General features: G+C 38.7%; 2 protein-coding genes across 4 annotated transcripts in view; one reads left to right on the forward strand and one right to left on the reverse strand.

Annotated features, from left to right (window-relative positions):
• The window catches only part of PPA2 (inorganic pyrophosphatase 2), a 456,033-nt gene that overhangs the window by 219,818 nt on the left and 209,515 nt on the right, over positions 1–26,700 (forward strand). For all 3 annotated transcript variants that reach the window (XR_007773249.1, XR_007773247.1, XR_007773248.1), the window contains exons 12-13: positions 2,917–3,048; positions 4,615–4,678. The gene's annotated coding sequence lies outside the window, so the exon portion shown is untranslated. The remainder of the gene's footprint in view (positions 1–2,916; positions 3,049–4,614; positions 4,679–26,700) is intronic.
• The window catches only part of TET2 (tet methylcytosine dioxygenase 2), a 101,263-nt gene continuing 94,036 nt past the window's right edge, over positions 19,474–26,700 (reverse strand). Inside the window, exon 10 of the mRNA XM_050944491.1 lies at positions 19,474–24,190. Coding sequence (XP_050800448.1) covers positions 22,788–24,190 — 1,403 coding nt within the window. The 3' untranslated portion in view covers positions 19,474–22,787. The remainder of the gene's footprint in view (positions 24,191–26,700) is intronic.

Genomic DNA, 26,700 nt, shown 5'->3' on the forward strand with positions numbered 1-26,700 from the left:
ACATTTTCAGGTTTTAAAGGTAGACTAGGAGGGAAATGACCACAACAGGAAATTCATTTAACATTGAACAGCATAACACTTTTATGTGTAAAGAGAGGCAACAGCAATGAGTAAAAGCAAGGAAAGATTATACATCCAACTGTTCCATTGCTACAGAGCTTACTATTGTGCTTTGCTGTAACATCTTAAACCCCATGAGCCTGCTTCTCCACCTTACATGCTCATTTACAGCTGTACAAAGTGAGTGTGAAAATGCTACCAAATCAAAATGGCAACGTATGGCACCCACTTTGCACAGGTGTCACCTAGAGTAAGGCAAGAGAGAATCTGGCCCATTAGCTCTGCCCCACTCTCTTTTGGGGGTTGGCTTAGCCACAGCTCAGAATGTAGTTTCCTGTGATGTCAGGGTCCCAGTTCTAAAAAGACAGACAAAGTTCTGCAGGAAAAGAGGTCAGCACTTGAGATTTATAATGCAGAAAAACAAAAGGGGGTGGGGAGACTCACCTAAAGTAGGGAAATTTACTGCATTTAGTCTGAGTACATACTGAATTTTTTTCTGGAAATTTTCAACTAAATCTGTGAGTTTGATCCAGACGATTTCAAAAAATGAAACATTTAAGAATTTTTCAGACTGGTCTATTTCTCAGTCCTTTTGCTAATAAATGGCTTGTTTGAAAAGTGTGGATTGTGGTATATAGTTAATACTCATTGCTAACTACCTTTAAATGTATATTTGAAGTATTTAGGTTCTTTACCATTATCCTCCCCCACCCCCATCCTTACCATCATATGCACAGTTTTCCTTTACTCAAAATGGCTACTATTTTTTCTTAAGTATCAGAGGGGTAGCCGTGTTTGTCTGGATCTGTAAAAAGTGACAAAGAGTCCTGTGTCACCTTATAGACTAACAGATGTATTGGGGCATGAGCTTTTGTGGGTGATGAAGTGGGTATTCACTTACAAAAGCTTATGCCCCAATACTTCTGTTAGTCTATAAGGTGCCACAGGACTCTTTGTCGATTTCTTCTTAATTTACAATTGGACTGAAGCTACCTATAGCCACAGGAAAGTACTACTTCACTGAGTCACACTGTGTGTCATAAGCCATTGGAAAGTGCATAAAATAACCAAATGTGAAAGGTGTGTATTATGGCACAACACACAAACAATATTTTTTTTGCTGTAACACTTGTTTTTATGGTTATTTTTTCCACAGTGTGAATTAAAGTAAGACCACTACAAAAAACCCCGATTTCAATCATATAGCCCCTATTTCAAATATTCTTACTCTTTCCATGTACCTGCATGACACAGGAATTTGGGGGAAATCCATGACCCCTTTCCATGCCCCTCACCCCCAAACTGAAGCAATTCCATGAATAAAAAAACTTCATTTAAAAGGGTTTATGATTAGGCAAATATGATATAAGTGCACAGATTTGGTGTGTGGGGTGTTATGTTTTTATGGGGGAAGCATGAGGTTGTGTTGTTCTGTGAGGGAGATTAATGGGTTGTGTGTAGTGTGTTTCCTTATCAGTTGGAGGCAGAAGGAAGTTCCTGGTGATGATGCAGACTCTGTCTCTGTCAGTGGAAACATGATGAGTTGGCTTTAGGACACAGTTAAATGATATCCCATAATTTATTATTGCCTTGCTTCTGTGTATTTGGGTGCATGGAAATGTCATACTTTTCCAACCATAATACATTTAAAAAGGCTTTTTGTGTGGGATATATATGAATATATATAATATAAACTACAATTTTTATTTTTCACCTGTATAATAAGGACATAGGAATTGTCATTCCACAATAGATCAATGGTATATCTAGTCTGAGAGTGGCACAAGGGTTCACCTACAAACGTTGGCTGGCAGGACATGGGCCCTGGTAAACAGCTAATGCCTCGGAATTATGAGCCTTGGTAGTTTTTAATCCTAGCTTGTTTTATAGAAAGGTTAATTTTGGAACACTAATTAATGGGAAGATTGTAGTTAAATAGTTTCTGACTTAAGTCATTTCAGATAGATTGTTATTGATATATGAGATTTGGTTCTGTTCCAGCTAAAAAATGTAATTTAATTTGTCACCTGAATGTTACTGATTTTTTTTATTCCATTTTTACTTTTACTGCTTCCTCAACATATAAGCATGCGGTTGTATTTTGCAATTGTTTCCCCTGATTGGGTACATGAAGTTTTTGTGAAGATTGCTGGAATGGGAAGCTTTTGCCTTTGGCCAATGTTGTGTTTACTTTTATAAGATCTGATTTGGATACCAGCATGATGGCCCAGAGTAAAGCACTACTTGGTGAGCTTGTCTGCACTAGGATTATTAACTAAAAAGTGTCAATTAACACACTTAAAAAACCTAATGCAGATAATTTATAGTGAAATTTATGCCTCCCCTATTAGGCAATCTTCTATATTAAGGCCACTTACAATGAAATCTTTGAAGTGCTCAGTACAGGTCTATTTCACCTTTCCTAGAAGTCCATCTCTGTTAAAGAGCCATTTTTGTCTGCAAATGATTTAAAGAAAAATTGGGTTTGTCCTTTTCTTTCCTTTTATGATGTATAAATAAGGCCTTATGTTCTTTAGGTTGTATTGTGTTGTTTTATTTTTTTTTCTTCCTCTCCTTACTTGTTTGGTGTCTTGGAAATGTTTTTCTAGGGTTTTTGTATAAAAATCTCTGGATGGTCTCAAGGATTTTTTTAAAAAACTCTTAACATCTGACTTGAAAAGAAAATGATGTTGATCTTTAAAAAGGATTCCTTTATCCCAAACTGGATACAACTGCATTTAAATAGGCTTTCATTAAAAAAAAGTTTTGTTTTATATAGTCTGATTTAAACTCCTTTCCTCTCTTTGTTAGTTAACTTTCATTTTGTTCACTCTTTGAATGTCACCTTTTTACTAGGTGTCCAGTCATCCTACAGCCTTCTAGCCTGGATGGACCAAACTTCTGTTTAAATTTGCAGATCACCTGAAAATTAAGCGCAAAGAAACTGAGGGCTGGATGTGGTGGTGTAGTTTAAGAAAGGATTTTAAGGTGAGTTGTTGGTTAATAACTTACCTTGAATGAAATTATTAACTGTGTGAATGCCCTTCAAGTTTCTGTTTTTATGCTTCTCAGGGTAAAATATGAATATATTGTAGGCTACGTGAAGATGTCAAGGAACATTTGAAATGACTGTGAATTTTGATCTCCTAACGTATAATTTAGGTGTTTTTAAAAAAAGTTTTCCCCCTGCATGTTAAGAATTTTCTCCTCTCTTATCTTCAGTTGTAGTTTGAGCTAAATGTATTTATTACGTTAGTTATTGTGTTGCTACCTCGAGAGGGGGATAGGAAACACAAACAAATGTTGATAGTTTCTGACATTTTGGCAGTGTGTTGCACCCAGAGGCTGCTCTTCAGTTATTGTTTCTACTATGAAGTTAAAGTCCCTCCCCACCTAGCAAACATTAACTAACATGCGTGCCCCTTCCCCCATCACAAATGACAGAGGACAGCATTTTCTCAGCCTTCCTGAATTAATGCAAGTGATCATGGTAACTCATCTTCCTGATGGCGTCTTGCCTAGGAGCTAACAGTGGGTGTTGCTTTTGATTGATACTGAGTAGCAGATGAGCACATGGGGGAGAGGGACTGCAAAACAATTGACTGAAATAATCAGCTTTTAAGGAAGCTTGTATAATGCAAAATAAAAACAGCTAAAAATAAACTGAGTCTTGAAGCCCTTTTCCTATCTGAAGTTTTTCAGCAGCCTTGTTTGCATTAATCAGGGAAAAGTGTTTAGTAGAGGGGAACAGTGCAACACGCTGTAGGGTTGCCAACTCTGACAGAAACTATTTGGTAGTCACCAGGAGATAGATGCCAATTCTGGGAGACTCCAGGCCAATCCTGGAGGGTTGACAACACTGATACCCTGGGAGCTTTCATAGAGCTTAGCAGTGAGCTGTTCCCTGGTCTCTATTTCTTATCCACAGGAAACTGTAATCAAGATTGGCTGGCTTCAAATGTAAAGTATCTTGGGGAGGCGGGGAAGAGAGATTTCGTCCTAGGGAGGAGAGACAGTGTTTCCATGGTGGTGGTGGTGGTTGTTATATATTTATATTACAGAAGTGCATAAGGATCCCAAACAGGGATGATGATTATTTATTATTTGTATTATGGTGATGACTAGATGGACTATTAGTCTACTCTAGCAATTCCAATATTTTTAATGTGTTGAATTAGCATTTCCCCTGGATGCCTTATCCATACCTCCTTCCTAGCTAGTACCACCCACTAATTAGGATGCACTGGCTCCTGGTGGGTGTATGGTGATGGCTGCTTTGTGTCACTGCAGATGTCTCTATGATGGTCTTTCCACCACCAGGGAGCCTGCTACTGCAGAAGCTAATGTAAGCCAGGAGTGAATTTGACCTTTCTACTGCATATTTCATTTCTCATTAATTTTGTTAGCTGAGATGTAGAACCGAAGTCCTGATGACTTGTGGTCCTTTAGTTATATCACCAGGGGATATTTAAAGTTGTAGGGGTGTTAACACCAGTGTCCAGCCAAAGGTCAGCTCTGAAAATTATATTCTGCCTTCCTAAATTTTCCCTGCAGTTTGTGAAATCACTTTCTGTGCTAAACCACTGTGTTTCATCCCAGAGGTGGCTGAAGTTCTTGGGTATGTAGTAATCTTTTAAAGGTTTGTGTATATGTCTTTGTAAATGCCTGTGGAGATAGAAGGTGCTTTGTCAAATTATTATTTAAACAGATAATTTGTCATTCAGTAAAATACGTTATCCTTTAGTAGAGTGCAGAAATATTACAATCTTATAAACAAGCTGCCTCCTTTTTCTTTGACCTGGTTTCCTAGAGTATTGCTATAGGCGATTCTGAATTCACATCTCAAACTATCCCCTCCACCCTTCCTTTAACATAAAAACAAAAGAATGGCCCTATTGGGTCAGACCAATGCTCTATCTAGCCCAGAATTGTGCCCTCTGACAGAGGCGAATGCCTCTGCTTCAAGGAGAATGAATAGGCCAATTATCAAGTGATCCCATCCCATGTCATCCAGTCCGAGAATTTGTCATTCAGAGGCTTAGCCATGTTGGCTCACAGCCATTGATGGACCCATCCTGCATGAACTTATCAAAATCATTTTTGAACCCAGTTATACTTTGCCTTTCTCCACATCCCATGGCAATGAGTTCCATAGGTATACTGTGCATTATGTGAAGTAGTACTTCTTTTTGTTTTTAAAACTGCTGCCTATTCATTTAGGCAGATGATCCCTGTTTCTTGTGGTATGTGAAGGGGGAATTCATTCTTCCCTGTTTCGAAACCATAACCCTCATTAGTCATTTCTTTTCTAAGCTGAACGGTTCCAATCTTTTTTAATCTCTCCTCATAAATTGTTCCATACCCCTAATCATTTTTGTTCCTCTTCTCTATACCTTTTCCAATTCTAATATGTCTTTCTTTTTAAGATCGAATCATAGAATATCAAGGTTGGATGGGACCTCAGGAGGTCATCTAGTCCAACCCCCTGCTCAAAGCAGGACCAATCCCCAGACAGATTTTTGCCCCAGATCCCTAAATGGCCCCCTCAAGGATGGAACTCACAACCCTGGGTTTTGCAGGCCAATGCTCAAACCACTGAGCTATCCCTCCCCTCTGGGGCAACCAGCACTGAACACAGTATTTAAGGTGTACCATGGATTTATATAGTGGCAAATTCTGTCCTGTCGTCTATCCCTTTCCTAATGGTTCCTAACATTTGGTTAGCTTTTTTGACTGCTGCTACACATGCAGCTGATGTTTTCAGAGAATTATCCACTATGACTTCAAGATCTTTCTTGAGTTGTAACAGCTAATTAAGACCCCATCATTTCATATGTATCATTGGGATTATGTTTTCCAATGTGGATTACTTTGCATTTAACAACATTAAAGGTCATTAGCCATTTTGTTGCCCAGTCAGCCAGTTTTGTCAGATGCCCTTTTAACTCTTCACACTTTGCTTTGGATTTAACTATCTTGAGTAATTTTGTATGACCTGCAAACTTTGCTACCTCACTGTTTAGCCCTTTTTCTAGATCATTTATGAATATGTTGAACAGTGCTGGTCCCAGAGCATTTACTTCTTCCTGTTCTGAAAACTGATCATTTATTTCTGCCCTTTGTTTCCTGCCTTTTAACCAGTTATGGATCCTTGCGAGGACTCTTTCTTGTCCCCTGATTGCCTACTTTGCTTAAGAGTCTTTGGTGTGGGACCTTGTCAAAGGCTTTCTAAAAATCCAAGTACACTGTATCAATGGAATCACCATTGTCATATTTATTGACCTCCTAAAAGAATTTTGATGAATTGATGAGACATGATTTCCCTTAACAAGTGCCATGTTAACTCTTCTCCAACAACAAGTTGTGTTTGTGTTTGTGTTTGATAAATCTGTTCTTTACTATAGTTTCAACCAGTTTACCTGGTATTGAAGTTGGCCTGAAATTGACAGGATCATCTCTGGAGCCTATTTAAAAAATTGGTGTTACATTAACTATCCTCCAGTCATCTAGTACAGAGGCTGATTTAAGTGATAGGTTACGTATCGTAGTTAATAGTTCTGCACTACCATATTGGATTTCCTCCATAACCCTTCGGTGAATACCATCTGGTCTTGTTTAATGTATCATGTTTAGGGTGATCAGATAGCAACTGTGAAAAAATGGGCGGGAGTGGGGTGTAATAGGTGCCTATATAAGAAAACTTCTCAAAAAATGGGACTGTCCCTATAAAAACGGGACATCTGCTCACTCTAATCATGTCATGTTTCCAAAACCTTTCCAACTGATACCTCAGTCTGGGATAGTTCCTTAGATTTGTCACCTAAAAAGAATGGCTCAGATGGGGAATCTCTCTCTCATCCTCTACAGTGAAGACTGATGCAAAGAATTCATTTAGCTTTTCTGCAAAAGCCTTGTCTTCATTGAATGCTCCTTTAGCACCTTACTCATCCAGTGGCCCCACTGACTGTTTGTCAGGCTTCTGCTTCTGATGTACTTAAAACAAAATTTGTGGTTAGTTTTTGTGTCTTTTGCTAGTTGTTCTTCAAAATCTTTTTTTGGCCTGCCTAATTATATTTTTACACTTGTCTTGCCAGAGTTTATGCTCCTTTTATTTTCCTCAGTAAGATTTAACATCCAATTTTTAAAGGATACCTTTTTGTCTCAGTCTGTCTCTTCTACTCTGTTGTTTAGCCATGGTGGCATTATTTTGGTCCTTTTACTTTAAAAAAAAAATTAAGTAGAGCCACTATTGTGGTGTTTTTTTTAAAGTTTCTCTGAAGCTTGCAGGCATTTCACTCTTGTGACTGTTAGTTTTAATTTCCATTTAACTAGCTTCCTCATTTTTGTGTAGTTCCTCTTTTTGAAGTTAGGTGCTACTGTGGGTGAGTTTCTTTGGTACTTCCTGCCCCACCCCCCAAGGATGTTGAATTTAATTACATTATGGTTGTTATTTTCAACCGATTTAGCTATATTCACCTCTTGGACCAGATCCTGAAGAATTGCCTCTGCTCCTGTGAGTTCCAGAAGTAGCTGATCCAAGAAATCCATTAATTATTTCTAGAAATTTTATCTATGAATCCTGTCCTGAGGTGATATGTACCCAGTCAGGGATAGTTGAAATCACCCATAATTATTGAGTTTTCTGCTTTTGAAGCCTCTCTAATCTCCTTGAACATTTCATAATCACTATCCTGGTCAGGTAGTTGATAGCATATTCCTACTTCTATACTTTTACTATTCAAGCATGGAATTTCTATCCATAGAGATTCTATGGCACAGTTTGATTCATTTAAGATTTTTTACAATATTTGACTCTGTTTTCTTTCACATATAGTGTTCTTAGAATCTATGAACTAGAAAAAAAATCGGTCACTCAAAAGTGCAGCCCCTTTTGGCATATTTAGGCCATGAATTCTAGACTTTTTACAAAGTTGCTTCATACTTTCCCCTACCGAGAGAATCACAGTGGCTGCCTTTTGAATATTTGGTGTTAGACTTCAGTAAAGGAAACTTAATTTTTTATTAACTTGTTTTGACTCCGAGATAAAAGAAATACACATTTAAGTCTGCTGTAACAGTGGATAATCCTTTTGCCTTGACTACAGCCTCATCATCTAAGAAAAATGTTCAAGTAGTTTTTTGTCATTTGCTATCCCCAGTTTGTAATGATGATGCCCTTAATGCCCGTTGAGTTGGTAAAGAAATTTTAGATGCACTTCTCTGCAGCATTTCAGTCTCTGTGAGACATTGTAGAGACTTTTAATCAGGGCAATTATGTCATAAAGGAGGCTCAGAGGAGTTCTGCACAATGGAATATTTTGTTTAGTACTTTTTTACAGCTAGCTTCAAATGAGGAGATAGACACTGTGTGCATAAAGCTGGAGGCTATTCTTTTTGCATTAAATTTTACTGTTGCAGACAACAAGCCTTGCTTTTGTAGAACTGTGTGGCATCTCTTTCAAGCTGACAAATAAAATACTAGTTGCGGTATCATCAGGCATCAGGAAAGAAATAATTTGCTATAGATCTTTATTAGCAACAGGTCAGCAGATCTATATTTGTATCTATATTTGTTCTTTTGCAGACAGATGACAGCATCTCTCCTATCTCCTGGTGGTGTGCATAGGATTTCACCGGCTATACTAAAATATTTTATTGAACACATTATGAGAAATCAATTCAAAAGCCCAGGCCGTCAATTCCCTGATATCTTCTATATATGCAACAACAGGTCTGACTGCTTATCACTGTGGCTGAGAACAGAATACCTTGGGGTGCCCAATTATAACTGAAATGAGAGGAAATTCAGAAAAGTAATTTTGGCTTCCTTCATTGCCTTTATGTTGGCCTCTGAATGAGCAACCATTCCACTCCTTTCAGATTTCACAGCAGCAAGAGTACTAATGGCAACTCTCTGCAATTTCAGCTTCTCATGTCCGTGAGTTTGAATCAATGCTTTCCTCTCCACATTTAGTAAAACAATTTTCCACACATGCTGAGCAGCTATTCTTGTCTGTACATGTTTTGAGGTGGGCTAGATGAACTGGCAAATTTTACAGAGAACATTTCTGCTGAAGGACCAGGTGCATTGTGGGTTTTTGTTTGTTTGTTTTTGATTTGTTTTGGTTGGCCACTGTGGAGGAGTTTGCTAAAAATGCTTTTCCACCCTGGCTGGCAAAATGGTTAGGGCTAATCTAAACTTAACATAAGCAGAAAAGGAAATCAAACTCCTCCATTTCTATCTAAGGTACATACATTGGTCCCCATTACCAAAGTATCTGAGTACTCACAATCTGTAACATGTATATCTTCACAACTCCTCAGTGATATAGGGAAGTGACTATAAGACCATTAGAATGGCCATACTGGGTCAGAACAATGGTCCATCTAGCCCAGTATCCTGTCTTCTAACTATAGCCAATGTTTCAGAGAGAATGAATGAAACAGGGCAATTATTGAGTGTTGTCCAGACCCAGCTATTGGCAGTCAGAGGTTCAGGGAAACCCAGAGCACAGGGTTGCATCCCTGACCATCTTGGCTAATAATAATTGATGGACCTATCCTTCATTAACTTACCTAATGTTTTTTGAACCCAGTGATATTTTTGGCCTTCACAGCATCCCCTGGCAATGAGTTCCACAGATTGGTTGTGAAGAAGTACTTCCATATGTTTGTTTTAAATCTGCTGCCCGTTAATTCCATTGGTTGACCCTGGTTCTTGTGTTATGTGAAGGGCTAAATAACACTTCTCTATTCACTTTCTCCACACCAGTCATGGTTTTATAGAGCTCCATCGTGTCCCACATTAGTCATCTCATTTCTAAGATGAACAGTCCCAGTCTTTTTAATCTCTCCTCACACGGAAGCTGTTCCATGCCCCTAATCATTTCTGTTGGCCTTATCTGTATCTTTTCAAATTCTAATATTTTCTTTTAGATGGGGCAACCAGACCTGAACACAGTGTTCAAGGTGTGAGTGTACCATGGATTTATATAGTGGCAAATTCTGTCCTGTTATCTATCCCTTTCCTAATGTTTCCTAACATTTGGTTTGCTTTTGTGACTGCCATCTCACACTGAGCAGATGTTTTCAGAGACCTATCCACAGTGACTCCAACATCTCTCTTGAGTCGTAAATGCTAATCCAGACCCATCATTTTGTACGTATAGTTTGGATTATGTTTTCCAATGTGCATTGTGTTTTGGTCTTATCAACGTTGAAATTAATCTGCTATTTTGTTGCCCAGTCACCCAGTTTTGTGAGATCTCTTTATAACTCTTAGTTAAGTTCAAAGCAGACTTCTATCTTGAGTAATTTTGTATGAGCTGCAATTTTTGCCACTTCACTGTTCACCCATTTTCCAGACCATTTATAAATATGTGACTATGCTCTAACCATTGTGCTAAAAGTAATATGGTGGGCACCATCATCCATTCCCTCCACCTCCTCCCATTTTGTGGGGAGCGAGGCAGGCTCCTAACTATGGACCCTCCTTTGGTGGAGGTTAGTCCTGGCTCTGCTCCTTCTGTCTGCTTCCTTCATCCCCCCCGGCTGGACCCCGAGATCCCCTGCCCGTCCCCTGTGAGTGGAGCCCCGAGTGCCCCCCCCCTCAGCCAGAGGAGCCCCAGGCCGGCTGAAATCCCAAGCCCCTCTCTTCTACCTGCCTGGAGGAGTCCTGGGCCAGCTGAAGCTGTGCCGCTCCTTCCCTCCTCAGATCCCAACCCGCCCAGGGAAGAGTGTCTCTCAGGTATGGAAAAAGCTTTTTATTATGCCCCGTGCATGTTATAGGGTGGCTGAGGAGTCCAGGAAGACTACTGATAACCCCAGGAAGCTGAATAGCACATACCACCTCTGCAGCCACCCCAGAACCTGCATGGAGCATAATAAATCACATTCTTAGGTGCCTAGCTCCCTCATGCATTGTATAGGAATCCTAGGCACCCAACTCAAGTTTTGTGGATTGCAGTTTTGTTCCTGGAGTTTTATAGGCACCTAAAAAATAGGCATCACAAGGCTTAAGTTCCTTGATGGATCCAGGCCTCAGTGACTTGCCCAAGGTCACACAAGAAGTCTTTAAGAACAGAGAATTGAACCTAGATCTCCAGTCTTAGGTTAGCATACATGGATCAATTTTTCTTTCAGTTGATGTTCAACCCAATCCTACGAGACTGGGTGCCCAGTCTTGCCATACAATGTAGGGGCACTGCCCCAGTGAACAAGAGGTAAGAACTATAGAAATGGTTTGTACCAAAAGCAGAAGGGAGAGGAGAAGCCTTTGAGAAGGTCAGGTTTCACACTCAGGATCTCTAGAACTTCTGCCTGGGCCAGGTTTCACTTCTTCCCATTACATGAAGAAGGGTTAACTTGATGACAGGTTTCTTTTATGGTGTATAAATGTATCCACTTTAGCTGATGGAATAAGAACTCAGTTAATTTACTATGCACTAGAAACTAATATCAGTGCAGCCCTTGCATCAGACATCATGTCTCTTACTGTGTTGAGTCATATGTACTGGAATTGTGCAATCAGATATGACCAAATAGACAAAAATCATATCTGCAGGGAATCTGGGTTTTGTGATATTTCCAATCATGTGTATTTATATAAAAAAACTAGATGAGTTCAATGTTCTCTCTAGAGACAAAGCCAATAAACTGCATTGTGAGATTTATATAAAGAAGCAATTAGTCCCACTCAGAAAACACATTTATCATATATCTCAGCTGTAACTAGAAGAATTAACTGGGGTCTTTCTCAGGGAAAAAACTAGCCGCTAATACTGTTATCTAACAAGGCATATATTAGTCCTCTTAGATTCATAGATTCATAGATTCTAGGGTCAGAAGGGACCAATGTGATCATCTAGTCCGACCGCCTGCACAAAGCAGGCCACAGAACCCTACCCATCCACTCCTATAACAAACCCCTAACCTATGCCTGAGTTATTGAAGTCTTCAAATTGTGGTTTGAAGACCTCAAGCTGCAGAGAATCCACCAGCAAGTGACCCATGCCCCACACTGCAGGGGAAGGCGAAAAACCGCTTCTGCAAGCACTTACCCATGCGTAACTTTATGCACGTGAGTAATCCCAGTAAAGTCAATTGAATTATTCCTGTATGAAGTTAGGGGGTGTCCCCCCACCCCTTGTAACACTTTGCAACACTGAAAAAAACATACAAAATGAAGGACCCACACCCTAATGTGTTATATAATTTATGGACAGCCCCTTAAACATATGTGTAAATGCTTCCTGCATCAGGGCCATACTTATAAAAGCCCCTCCTCTAAGGAGGTCACATAATTTTCCTATTTCAGTTCTTTCTGGTAGGTAATTTAAAGCTTCCCCCCAAAGCTTGTGATTAGGAGCTCTTTGTTTAAGTACAAAAGGTTTCCTTCCATCTACTCCGTTTCATCAGACTTCTTCATGCAATCAAGTTACAATATCCTAATTTGTTACCAGACATATTGTCCTATCAGAACTAATGGACTGTATCATCTTTGCATAGAAAATGATCATAAGATGGACTCTGAGGACCTCCCGCAAACATTCATTAATATTAACAAAGAAAAAGTTAATAGTTAAAATTAAGTTAAAATTTCCATAAATAGCAAATGTCCTGATTCTTAAACATTTTATTTTAAAATATTCCGTGCTGTTGCTGAAATTTGTAAAGACTCTGTTTATACAGGATCCAACACATTTTTTGCATTGCTACTGTAAATCCAACCATCAGAGGGAGGACAAGTTCATTAGCAAGTTATTTTCCCAGAGCTGTATGTGGGAGAAATCAATGTGACTGATGCATAGATGAAGAAATTAGCTACACTTTTAATGTTATTGATTAATTTACCTACTTAATTTCAAGTTCAATTAGGAACAGGTGGTGGTGGTGACAAAGCAATATTTGTGAAATAGCAATAATTAGCATGGCAGTGGAGGCAATGCTGTTTTCATGCGCTGTAAGAAGTTGCAGACAATAGAGAAGGAGAGAGCTAAATAAGCTGGCTATTTTTAAAGCATGTTCTTTGTTACCAAAAACGCATTTTAAATCTTCAGGCTTTGTTCTGAATGTAACATGATATCACAGCAACTGTGACGCTATCTGTGAACACTGAAAAGTATGTGATGCCTAGGGTGACGAGATAGCAAGTGTAAAAAATTGGGACGGAGTGAGGGGTAATAGGTGCCTATATAAGAAAGAGCCCCCCAAATTGGGACTGTCTCTATAATATCAGGACATCTGGTCACCCTACTGATGCTACCAACTCAACAAAAGCTCAGTCAGCTGAAAATGAAGATTACAAATCTGCAAGCAGTTCATAGTGTCCTTTAAGCAGTCATCTGGCAGAAACACAACTTCGTCTTTTTTTCTTTGATGTCTAGAGTTCGTACTGTTGAGAGTGTCTATACTGCAGTACACCATAGAAAGCCTTTTGAAATCCAATTTTAATTTTTTTTGTCCCCTCTATTGTTACCATTAGACAGGCACCACAGCAGTGGAGGTTGATCATTACAACTATCTACGATCCTAACATTAGATCCTTGGTTCCATCAGTTGGTGTTTGTGCTTAAGGCTTCAGAAGGACCTAATATGTAGCACTCTTTTCATGGCCAGGGCACTTTATAGTTGTTATCCAGTTAATCTTCACAAGAGCCAGGGAATCCCGAGACAGAGAAGTTAAGTGCCTTATCCAAAGCCACTGGTGGGGTCAGTGTGAAAGTAAAGACTAGAATTCAGAATTTTCTGATTCCCAGCCTGTGCCTAAATCTGACTGCTCCCTATATCTCAGTGTAATTTCTTCTTTACCTGAAGTATATACATTGGTGAGTGAATGCTTAGCACCTTCCAATTGCCACAAATTATAATCCTAAAGGTCCTCTGAAATGCACTCTCCTGTGTGAATGATGGTAGCCAATTAATACACAGCATAGCAAGGTGTAGGGGGGAAGACAGGGAGAGAGATTTGGTCAAGGCCAGTGGGATTAAAAGAACCATGGCTTCTTTAAATTACATGCAGAGCAGAGAGGGCCTAGGTTTTAAAGGTCTTTCCTGCAAAACCCACATGAAATTCTTTTAACTTGGATGAAGGACTGAGTCAACACTACTGGGATCTGAACTTTTGTTTTCAAGGAATCTGGGTATTTGAAACTTGAGGCTGAGGTTCTACCTCACAAAATGAATATAGAAAAAATGAGATCTTCTTACACAACAGATCTACTTCCCTTATGTGGTCGCAATCACATCTGTTGACTGGAGTGACAAAAATATATTTTATTCCTGCTAGTGAAACTGAAGAGACAACACAGCAAAGAGGTTTGGATTCTATTCCTTTTTGTACAGCAACAGAGTTTTATAGTTTTATTGAGTTACACCTGTGCAAAGCCACTAAAGGCACCTTGGCTTGCATAGGTGTCTTGAGGAGATAATTTCCCCTATGGAGTCCCGTGCAGGTGAATCAGAAGGAAAACACCAAACCAGACTCAGGTTAGGAAGAAACACATTTCTACTTGTAAACTAAGCAAGTGGGATGCAGATATCATTCAAAGACAAACTGAGAACCCCATGATACCACTTTTACAGTCATTTTTCAGAGCAGAACCATGCTTTAAGGCCTTAAGCTATTTCCTCCAGCTAAATCTCTCTATTGAAATGTTCTGCACTAAAGCTTACATATAGAAAGATAATGGTGCAGTCGTTTTTACAGATAATCGGAATGAGAGTACAAAAATGAAGGAGGCAGATTATTCAACAGTTAAATGCAATGGGGTTCCAATAATTGAAAAAAGTGGGAAATAAAAGAACTCTTCCTCCAAAAAACCAACCAACCAACCAGCAACTGCCTGTTAGACATTGGCTAATATTTCCAAAAAGCTGTCAAGTGATTTAGGAGCTTGAGGCTATGTCTTGACTACAAAAAAGAAGTGTGTGTTTCACATTGAAATAGCTCATTCACTGCAAAATTCTAGTGGAGACAAGACACAAGTAGTTTTTACCTCGTTATAGCTAGTGAAGCCCAAGTGGCTATAGGACTGACTTTGACTATGAGTCTATTAGAAATTAGTTCTTTAAAAGAGAGAGACAGGATATTTTAAATTAAAACACAGTAGAAGGTGCAAAAAGTTGAACTCAAAGAGAGGTTTTGTGGCCTGCGATGTTCAGGAGGTCAGACTAGATGATCATGGTGGTACCTGTTGATCTTAAAGTCTATAATCTGTTTGAATCCAATGCTAATTAAATTGAAAAGTGTCATGTTTTTAGAAGAGAGCTTCATGAAGGGATTTATGACCTCTTCTGGATCATTATGTTCTTATCATGATGTGTAAACAAGGGCTGATATGTTTATTTTATTTATAAATTAATAAATTGTTTATAAAATTATTTATAAATAAATTTATAAATTGTTGTATTTATAGTTATTATTATTGCTTATTACCTTTAATATCAGAAATGTCACATCTGTTTTTTCTGTAATATTCTTTGGAGAGCTCAATATATATGTGAACTGAATTCTCTCTCCTTAACCGAAGGGTAGCATAAGGTGATGGTGGTGGATCTTTAATAAAGACATCTCTTTGTCCATGTTTCATAACAACTGGGGAGTTTTCTTTGTTTGGGGGTTGGGTTTTTTTCTTTTGAAAGGAGGGTAAAAAATTGAAAAACTCACCAATAACAAACCTGCTCAGGCCTCTTTTATACAATCTCAACTTAATTTCCCTATGCAGGTCACTGTTAGGCAGAACATAAACTTTAATTAATTCTGTTGAACCATCACAAGCAGTTAATTCGTTTCACAATATTTATCTTAACAAAACAAAGTTAGCAAAAAAAATCACAGACCAAAAGTGAAGACTTGCTTAAATACATGAGCTCAGTTGAAAAACAAAATATCTGGTTGTGAGTGATGGAGAAAACTGTCAATTGGCTCTTGGAAAAATAAAATTGTCAGGCCACTCTTTCTGAGACAAAGTTGTCAACTGCTGTATGTCTCAAAGAACAAAATGATTAGTTGCTACATAAGGAAAAGTAATTGAGTTTAAAAGAAAATTCAGCTGCATATTTTTTAGGCAAAGTTCTTAGCCATGTCAGTTAAAGAACAGACAACTTGAAAACTGAAATGTATCATTTTTAACCTCTGCATTGTTTGAATTAAAGTAAACTTCAGCAAGACAAGCTGATATGCACAGCATAAGCACAGACGAAACGAAGGCCCCCAAGTTCTGCAAACCCTTTAAGACGTCTCCTCATCTGAACGATCCCACTGAGTTCAAGACGTGAATAAAAGGTGGTGTGTGTATCTTTATTATATATAGATAGGCCCAAGACACACACGACACCTTTGAATCCAGAGTTTAATTTTCCCACTTTGTGGTGCATGTAGATAAAAGGTTTTGTTTTTTAAATATTTCCTAATGTATGTCTTAAATTAATGGTGGGTAATGCATACTGAGATGAAGGTTTTCACTTTTAATAGGTCATAACTTTCTTTGTGACTGATATTTCCAAGCTGGATTTACTCTCAGACATTTGAGCAAAATCACTGTAATTGCTTTTGAATTCTATTTGTATACATTAAAAAAAACCCACCCCAAGAGTCACTCCTCAGTTTTGCATATGTGTAACTCAGATATGTCAGAAGAAATCTTGTTCTAATTTGTCTTGTTTTGTAGACATTACAAAGAGCTATAGCATTAGCCAGTTTCATAGGGAATTGGCTTAGTAGCTTCATGAGCATTTGAAGTTCATCCAGGCACCCTAATATATGTTTTCTGCTTGATCTAAATCTAGAGCAGTTCAGAACATTTTAGGTGCAAAGCAATGCTTTAGCTTTAGATTAGTATAAAGTGTGGCACCCTAAATCATTTTAACAATGTTGCTCTATGTGAATTTGAGGAAAAAGCAATTCTACTTGGAGAAAAGGCCTGAAATACCACACCACCTTCCTTATTTTACACACACAAAAAGCCTCTTCAAGTAGAATACAATGGGACAAAGCTTGTGTTTAAGTGTTTTGCTGATTCAGGGCCACGTGTAAGGAGATAGGTGGCTTTTCAAACTAGCTTGAATCCAGCATGCATGGGTAACAACAGCAGTGAAAATGCTGTGGGTTTGGGAAGCATCCAGATACTAGCTCCCCAAAGACAATAACCAGGCAGAATAATCCACACCTGGGCGGGTGTCAAGCAACCATTAACAGCCATTGTCCAGCAAGGGAGCTACAATGCAATGACTCAGTTGCACAAGGCCACACCAGGGGAATTGCTCAGTCTTGCCTGATGACTCAGCAATACCCACCATATATGCCTGGACTTGTGTCCTCCAAGCACGTAGACTAAAGGTATAAAACAGAACACAGGGGCCCCATGCTTGGCCTTTTGTCCTTCCTCGACCTATGCTGTAAGCAACAAGTATGCTCAGAAGACTGATGATATCAACAGAGGAGACTGGTCTAGGTTTAAGGGAGAAACCTGTATATTAAGGACTGTAGGAGCCAGTGGGGTGAGAACATTGCTTGAGCTAAATATTGTCTAGTGCAGGAGTTCTCAAACTTCACTGCACTGTGACTCCCCCTTCTGGCAATAAAAATTACTACATGATCCCAAGAGACGGCACCAAAGCCTGAGTCCCACTGCCTTGGGTGTGGTGGGAAGGGGGCCAAGCTGAAGCCCAAGGAAGGGCTTCAGCCTCAGGTAGGGGGCCTGTAACTTGAGTCCCAGTGCACAGGGCTGAAACCCTCAGGCTTTGATTTCAGCTTTGGGCAGTGGGACTTGTGCTTTGGCTTCAGCTGTGGGCCCCAGCAAATCTAAGCCAACCCTGGGATCATGACCCACAGTTTGAGAACTGTTGGTCTAGTGTGATAAGGGTTAAGGTTTAGATTGTGTGCTTATATATATGTATGTTTTTGGTAACCACTGTGTGTTTTTGTCTACCACTTAAACTATCTTTTGTAATTAATAAACGGTAAAAAAAAGTTTATCTTTTACCAATGAGTTTGCCCAAAGTGTGTGGTAAAGCTGTGCAGGGTTACAAAGGCTGGTGTATATCCACTTTCCATTGATGAAGTGGTGAACCAATTAATAAACCTGCATTGCTCAAGAAAGGGTCTTGAACGGTGCAAAATGGTATATTTCTGAGGTACCAGGCTGGCAACTGGGGGGATTTGGCTGGTGCCTTTGGCAATGTGATTCATGTGTGGTTTTGAGAGCATTCGTGCAATGTAGATAGCTGTAGGGCTCCACATGTGGTTGTGCTGTGATAATAGCACCTGGATGGGTTTGCTGCTTGTCACCAGCAAAAGCATTGTGAGAGACAGCCCAGGCTGGAGCGTTAAGAGGGCTCAGCAGTCCCACAGTCCCAGGCTGCACCCCAGGGATCCCATCACAGGGGTGTATTATAGAGCTCTATAAAATCATGAATGGTGTGGAGAAAGTGCATAAGTATTATTTCCCCCTTCATGTAATTCAAGGACCAGGGGCCTCCCAGTGAAATTAATAGGCATCAGGTTTAAAACAAACATAAGGAAGTACTTTTTCACACAATGCACAATCTGTGGAACTCATTGCCATTGCCAAAGGTATAACTGGCTTCTAAAAAGAATTATATAGCTGTTGATGGACCTATCCTCAATGAACGTATTAGTCAATATTGCAACCCCATGTCCTGGGTGTATCTTAAACCTCTGACTGCCAGAAGGTGGGACTGGATAATGGGATGGATCACTCGATAAACTGTCCTGTTCATTCCTTCTGAAGTATCTGGTGCTGGCCACTCGACTAGATGGACCATTGGTTAGACTCAGTATGGCCATAATTATGTTCTTATACCAATAAAGTCAGTGAGATTATTCCCTCATTTTAGTTTTCGTAGCCAGCTCCTAAACAGTGTCAGTGAAGCCAGTATAGTGGAAGCCAATGGAACTATGCTGATTTGCACAAATTGCTGTTCTGGGCCATTGTGTTCGTCAAGCCTCTAAACAACTGAAGTCATGCAGCTTGCAGAACATTCAGACAGTTTCAGAGTGTAATATTTTACATTTTAAACAGTTAGACCATTAGATTTTTCCCCATGTTCAGCCTAAACTTTCTGGTACTCAACTGTATCAGGAGTAGTTAGACAGACCATCCTTCTTAACCCACCCTAAATAATCAACTTTCTTTTGTGGCTTCAAACTTTAAGTATTTGTTGTTTTCCCCTAAGCTGTGTTTAGCAAAGCAATACCTATTTAACTCTAGTTTCTCCAAATTTCTGCAGCCCTTTAATCATTTTTCTTTTACTTCTTCAAATCCTTTTCAGTTTACTGACCTCTTCCTTGCCCTGAGCAAACCAGAACTGTATATATTCTCCTGTTGGCTGTATGTGCTTGGGAAAAATTATTCATCATGAAAGACAAGTTTCTGGAAGACAGACTTTGAGTGCATTAAATAAATATAAATTTTATTAAAAACACCCACATCTCAGCGTTATCAGGAATGATATAATAATAAACAGCTTTCAAATAACCTGCATTCATTACATTACAATACTTACAGTATTTATAACCATCCTCAGATTTTTATAGACTTTCAAACATTTCATAAAAAATGAGTGAAACTAAAGTTAAAAAAAAAAAAAAAAAGGTAGAACATAAGCCTGGAAAACACACACAGAAGTTCATTACCTTAGTGTCAAACTGCTAACGTTTCCTACACAAGTTAACCACTAGCTTTAGAAGTGAACTTTACACCACTGTGCGTCAATCAAGATGAAAAATTCATTCAAGTAAAGTTGACACCACTCAGAAGCATCTTCAAGTATGGCTATAGTCAACCTGATAATCCTATACACGCAATTTTATGTCTGCTTTTTCATTCATTCTGAGGCAGGGTTCTGTACACCTAAATTACAGTTCAGGTATTTACAATACATAATTGAATCCCCAACTAAGCTTCCTGCTATTGTTTGCCAGCAGTTTGGCAAATGACAGTGAATGGTATATTAACCAAATACCAACTATGGATGGCATGATGGGTATGATTCAAATAAAAAAAATCAAGAGATTAAATTTTACAATGATTTAATTAACCTAATACATAAGGAAATTATAGTTAAGGTTTAAAAAACATGAAACTCCTGTTTCAATGAAAACAAACATTTTAAAACGTTTTTTGTATTTATAGTGGTAAAGCCACATACTAAGAATTTCAAAAATTGCCAGAATATAAATATTTGACCAATAAAACCAAAAGGCCTCCTTTTATTGAATAGAATTAGGTTGTAATTCTGCTAGATAACATCTTTAGATCAATCTTACAGTATATTGCACAACAAATAGCTAAGTGATGGAGGTTTGCTTGTTTAGGGAAGCCCTCATACAGACTGTACCTTTTTAAAAAAAATTATTTTATTCATTACAGTATCCCAGAAGCCTTGTTTAGAGAGTGATTTGAAACACTCTAGCAAACGGTCACTTGCCAAACCTCTGCCTTACAATTTTCCCTTTAATTAGCTCAGTGCATTCTACTTTCTTTGTTTGAAATAGGCAAAACAAGTCTAAAACTTTTAAACACTTTCATTACAATAAAAAGAGCTAACAAATTTACAAAATTAGTTTGTTACATCAATACATATACAAGTAAAAGTAGAAGAGGGATTCAAAAGAGAAGAGTTAAATCCCTGAAAAAAATAAAATAAAACCCACAAGAATAATATATTTATTAACCTACAACAGCTTTACATACACACAGGTGACATGTTGGCATAAGGAGAACATGAGCTGAAATATCCCTGAATTTTTAGGAAAAAAAAAAAAAGGTTGAAGTTCAAGTTATACTTGCTAAAATATCAAGTACTGAGAAAAAAGGTATTTTTTTCAAAGGCTATGGGGGGCGGGGGAGGTGGTATATAATATCATAAACTTTCACTCTCAGTTCAATATCCTATTGCCAAACTAGTGTTGAGGTATATGACAAGTAGGAACATCACTCAAATCTTTTAATGTATTTTTAGCTCACATTATGATATATTTGTAGCAGGCTGAGTAGCACCATGATGTGAATTCAGCTTGAAACCCAAATATATATATGTTTGTGTGTGTGTGTGTATATACATATATATATGTATATATAATTTTTACAGTACTAAAATACTAAATCATTGCATTAAAAAAGGTTTTGTTTACAATTTAATTTACTATACAACTTTTGCTTTTTTTTTTTAATAGAAATTAATGATTTAAAACCACCATAGCAAGCCAGCTGCCTTTTCCCCTCCATTTAATCAATGGAATCACACAGAACTAACCCTTCTTCATTAATTTTATGTAGGCATCAGTCTGCTCAATCTTCCTGGAAAAGAGGACACTTACACTGAGAAATGACATACACCACAATTTACATAATTATCAACACAAAAACAATCTGCCATTCAGTTATCTGAAGAGCATACAGCTCTTTTAGAAATAGCAGAAACCTAAGCTAACTAGTTTTTGAATCTCACATGCTGCTAATTATTACCTGTGGTTAATATAAAATTCTGTCCTTAAAACTGTACTCATTTGAGCAATAAACTTGTCATAATAATTGTAAAAAACTGTTACAGTATAGCTGTGAGAGATGAGCACCAGTAAAATGTGTGTTGTGTACTAAAGCATTCCCTTGTATCCAGTAAACCCCATTTCTACTGTAACTGACTTATTAAAAATGGATATGTAGCCCACCAGCAGATGTATGGCTAAAGCCAAAAGTATTTAAAAGCTTTAAAAAAAAATCTTTGCATTTTAAAATCAAAGTAAACGTTCTTTCTTTCTTTTAATGTCTTAGTACCTTAGCACTGTTCAAGTTGCCAAGCTTAGGTAGACAAAGTGCTTCTGAAACACTATTTAAAAAAAATATCTCTATATATATTATTGTCCCTTAACCAGGACTTGACTGGATGAGCAAAATCCAGAGGTCTTTAATTCCCATATGTTAAAAAGTAAGCATGTTTTAGTAACAGGCAAATTTGATACAAACATGAATGAAAAGGTCCCCCTGTTGTTCAAGGATATTTGAATACACCATTAACATTTTAATCTATTATAAAGGCATTAACTGTTCAACGGTTATAATAAAGACACCATTTTCTTAGATAGCACCATGTTTTAGAATATCCAAACAAATTCAGTGTTTTGCTGTCTATTCATTATGTTCTATATGTATCTATTTTGTTAAATAAAATCAAGACTATTAAGATTACAGTAAAAACTGCATGTTAAAAAGCCATAATTCCAGTATTTCAGTACATCATAGATTCAGCACCAGATGGTATTTTAAGATTCCTGCTGTTTTAATACTAACAGTATTTTAATTTTTTGTTCCTGTTCCATGACTATGCAAAGTCGATATTATTAAAAGTGGTCACAGATGTGCAAAACTGTAAGGAAAAAAGTTACATTTGCAGATTCTCTCTTCCAATAATGGAGCCAGTGTTTTTAAATGTAAATTGTGGAACATTTTTTGTTGTTGTTTTGTTTTTTTGCATAGGATGCTTTGGTCTTGTTTCCACATGGCATCTGTGACCACTTACAAGTCGGTGGAAAATAAGTGTGGTGGTAAGATTACCTCTTTTTGCTGGTGTGCTGAGGTTTTTCCACTGACAAGTTTAATGAAAATACTGTTTCTTTCCCTGCCCATCCCTCCCTGCAACCTAAATGAGAACTATTTGATTGACAACTTGTTTTTTAAAATGAGGTAACCAACAAAGGTGTGAAGTTATATATATCTGTTGTAAGGCCCTGTAACCCGTGTAAAGGCATATGGAGATGTAGTCACTGTGGAGTTTGTGGTGACTGACATAGTCCTTTGTGCAAGAGACTTGATAAAGCGCACATATGTTGGTTCTGAGGGTTCGTGTGATTCAGTAGGCTCCCGCTTTGATTTTTTGCCATAAGATTTTTGAGGCACGTAATCGGGACCATACTTTTCACACTCCTCTTCTTTTTCTCTTGCCTTCTCAGCCATCTTTGCCTCCCACAGAGCCAGACCATGTTTTGGCTCATTCATACTCTTATGTTGATAGAAGACAAGTGATATCCTGGTGGGATGGTTCCTGTTGGGATTTTTCAAGGGGGTCGTTGCATGGAGCTCCCGTTTTGCACATTCAATGAGAATTGACCCATGAGATGGGGCAACTGCCACTCCTCCAATATCTGCATCCAGAAAGCTGTGCTCACTATCTGACCAAACATCATCGGGATCCTCTGCTTTTTCTGGATTCAGACTATCAGTTTTATTTAAACCATGTTGGGGAGTAGTCCTATCGTGGTTAAGATCTGGAAGCATATTAGACAACCCATTAGCTGTGTGTGAAGTCATTTCACTATCCTTATTTTGGAGATGTAGTGAATGAGGAGAACCACTGAATATACTTGAAGCTGAGTGGTAATCATGTGTTAGATGTGAAGGTGGATGTAGGGGATGTTCACCATTTTTATTCATGGAAGTATAGTCCACACTTGGATTACTAAAATTACATTTTAATCTTGAGGCAACATCCATAAAGTGGCTGTCAGCCTCAAGGGTGGAGTAAGGGGAAAAAGACCCTGCATGGTGTACATTTGGTCTATTGGTGCAATTATTAAAAGAATCTACCTGCATATTTTGGTTTCCATAATTCAAGTACTTGGAACCAAAACTCTGGTTATTCCCAAGTCTATGCTGGTATAGTGTATGAATGGGTGGCAGACTTAGCTTAGGTAAAGGGTCTTGGCTCTGATACCTATATAAGTCCAAGTGTTGAGGTTGTGAAGGATAGGAACCCAAGTAAGAGGGGCAGTTGTCCATAGGCATGTTTCCATTGCATTGGTAAGGTGGATATTGATTATTTTGACTCAGTGATCCTGAATAAGGGTTCATAGGACTGGAAGAATTCAAATAAGACCCTGAAGGTTGTGATGAGGTTCTATAAAGGTTTATGGGGTTGGACCCTCCATAGAGATCTGAAGTGTATGAAGAGCTTGGATGAGCATTGGCTGGATTAGGCAGCCTCATGTAAAGGTTGGCAGGACCTGAACCAGAGTAAGAGCTGACAGGGTTTGACTGAGGGCTGGTAGCGAGAGTACGCTGTTGATGTTGCTGCTGTTGTAGCATGGCTGGTCCTGAAAGACCTAAAAGATCTGCAGATGGGAAAACAAAAAAAAAATTTTACATTGTCTCTAGATGAAAACACCAAAGCAATTTCCATTAAATTTCCTACATAGATTAACAGAAGGATCCCTTTCTAGAAACACAAATACAATTTCTCTTACAGTTGACTAAACACTTCTACTTTTCCAAGTTTCTGGCAAGATGATATGTGAAAACTTGGAACAAAAGTCATAGTGTGACCTGTCCTAGAGAAGAGTCAAATGCATAAAATATAAGGGCTAAATTTTCAAAATTTGTCTACATCTTTCCGAAAGTGCAGCCAGCACACCCTTCAGCCTGTGCTGCTTCCCGTCGCTGCCATTGGCCTGGAGCGGCGAACCACAGCCAGTGGGATCTGCGATCGGCTGAACCTGTGGACACAGCAGGTAAACAAGCTGGCCCGGCCCACCAGGGTGCTTGCACTTTCGGGCTGCATGCCAGAGGTTGCCGATCCCTGCACTAGCCTGATGCAAACACAGATCCAGGTCTGAACTACGTTCCCCACAAGCTGCAGGCGTAACTGAAAACAGCTTAAGCAGTGCTCCTTTCTCCAGCACCCAGATACCCAGCTCCCAGTGGGGACCAAACCCCAAATAAACCCATTTTACTCTGTATAAAGCTTATACTGGGTAAACTCATAAATTGTTCGCCCTCTATAACACTGATAGAGAGATATGCACAGCTGTTTGCTCCCCCACATATTAATTACTTGCTCTGGGTTTATTAATAAGTAAAAAGTAGGATTTAAGTGGTTCCGAGTAATAACAGACAGAACAAAGTAAATTACCAAGCAAAAAATAACAAAAACTTGCAAGTCTAAGCCTAATACAGTAAGAAACTGATTACAGATGAAACCACACCCCCCACTGCCAAGATGGCTAATAAGCTTCTTTCACAGACTAGACTCCTTTCTAGTCTGGGCTCAATCCTTTCCCCTGGTACAGTCCATGTTTCAGCTCAGGTGCTAGTTAGGGGATTTCTCATGACTGCAGCCCCCTTTGTTCTGTTCCACCCCCTTATATACCTTTGGCACAAGGCGGGAATCTTTTGTCTCTTTGGGTCCCTACCCCACCTTCTAAATGGAAAATCACCAGGTTTAAGATGAATTCCAGTACCAGATGACATGGTCACATGTCCAGTGAGATCCCAAGCTTTCATTACTTCTTGCAAGTAAACAGAGCCATCTACAGTCAATTGTCCTAGTTGATGTGAGCCATCAAGATTTGAAACCACCATTAATGGCCCACACTTTGCATAATTACAATAGGACCTCAGAGTTATACTTAATATTCCTAGTTTCAGATACAAGAACGATACATTCATACAAACTGGATGATCACACTCAGTAGATTATAAGCTTTGTAATGATACCTTACAAGAGACCTTTTGCATGAAGCATATTCCAGTTACATTCTATTCACACTCATTAGCATATTTTCATAAAATCATATGGAGTGCAACGTCACAATCATGTCTACTGCTTTCCTCCATCCACTAGGCCAGTTGCCTTATCAAAGAAGGAAATTAGGTTGGTATGATATGATCTGTTCTTGACAAATCCATGTTGTCTATTACTTACCACCTTATTATCCTCTAGGTGCTTACAAACTGATTGTTTGATAATTGTTCTAGTATCTTTCCTGATATCAGTTACACTGACTGGTCAATAATCCCTCTCTGTTAGCCCTTTTAAAGATAGACAGGGGTGGCTCTAGGTATTTTGCCACCCCAAGCACGGCAGGCAGGCTGCCTTTGGCGGCTTGCCTGTGAGAGGTTCCTGGTCCTGTGGATTCGGCGGCATGACTGCCGCCCTCGCAGCAACCGGCAGAGCGCCCCTCGTGGCTTACTGCCCCAAGCATGCGCTTGGAGTGTTGGTGCCTGGAGCTGCCCCTGAAGATAAATGCTATGTTTGCCCTTCTCCAGTCCTCTTGGACCTCATCCATCCTCCATAGGTTCTCAACGATAACTGTTAATGGTTCAGAAATTGCTTCAGCTAGTTCCTTAAGTACCATAGGATGAATTTCATCAGGCCAGGCTGCCTTGAATACATCTAACTTATCTAAATATTCTTTAACCTGTTCTTTCCCTATTCTGGCTTGCATTTCTTTCCCCTTATTAATATTAATTTGTTAAGTCACTGGTCACAATTTACTACTTTAGTAAAGATGGAAGCAAAACAGGTATTAAACATATCAGCCTTCTTGATGTCTTCCATTATTAGCGCTTCTTTCCCTAATTAGAATACCTACACTTTCCTTTGTCTCTCTCATACTGCTAATATATTTATAGATCCTCTTCCTATTGCCTTTCATGTCCCTGGCTAGATGTTATTCATTTTATGCCTCAGCCTTTCTGATTTTGAAGGTACAGGGTTGTGTTATTTTTTTTGTACTCCTTGTTAGTAATTCATCTATGTTTCCATTTTTTGTAGGATTCTTTTTTTATTTTCAGGTAATTAAAAAGCTCCTAATAGACATGTTGGTCTTTTACTATTCTTCCT

The sequence above is a fragment of the Gopherus flavomarginatus genome, chromosome 3 (assembly GCF_025201925.1).
Source record: "Gopherus flavomarginatus isolate rGopFla2 chromosome 3, rGopFla2.mat.asm, whole genome shotgun sequence".
In the NCBI taxonomy this organism is placed as follows: Eukaryota; Metazoa; Chordata; order Testudines; family Testudinidae; genus Gopherus; species Gopherus flavomarginatus.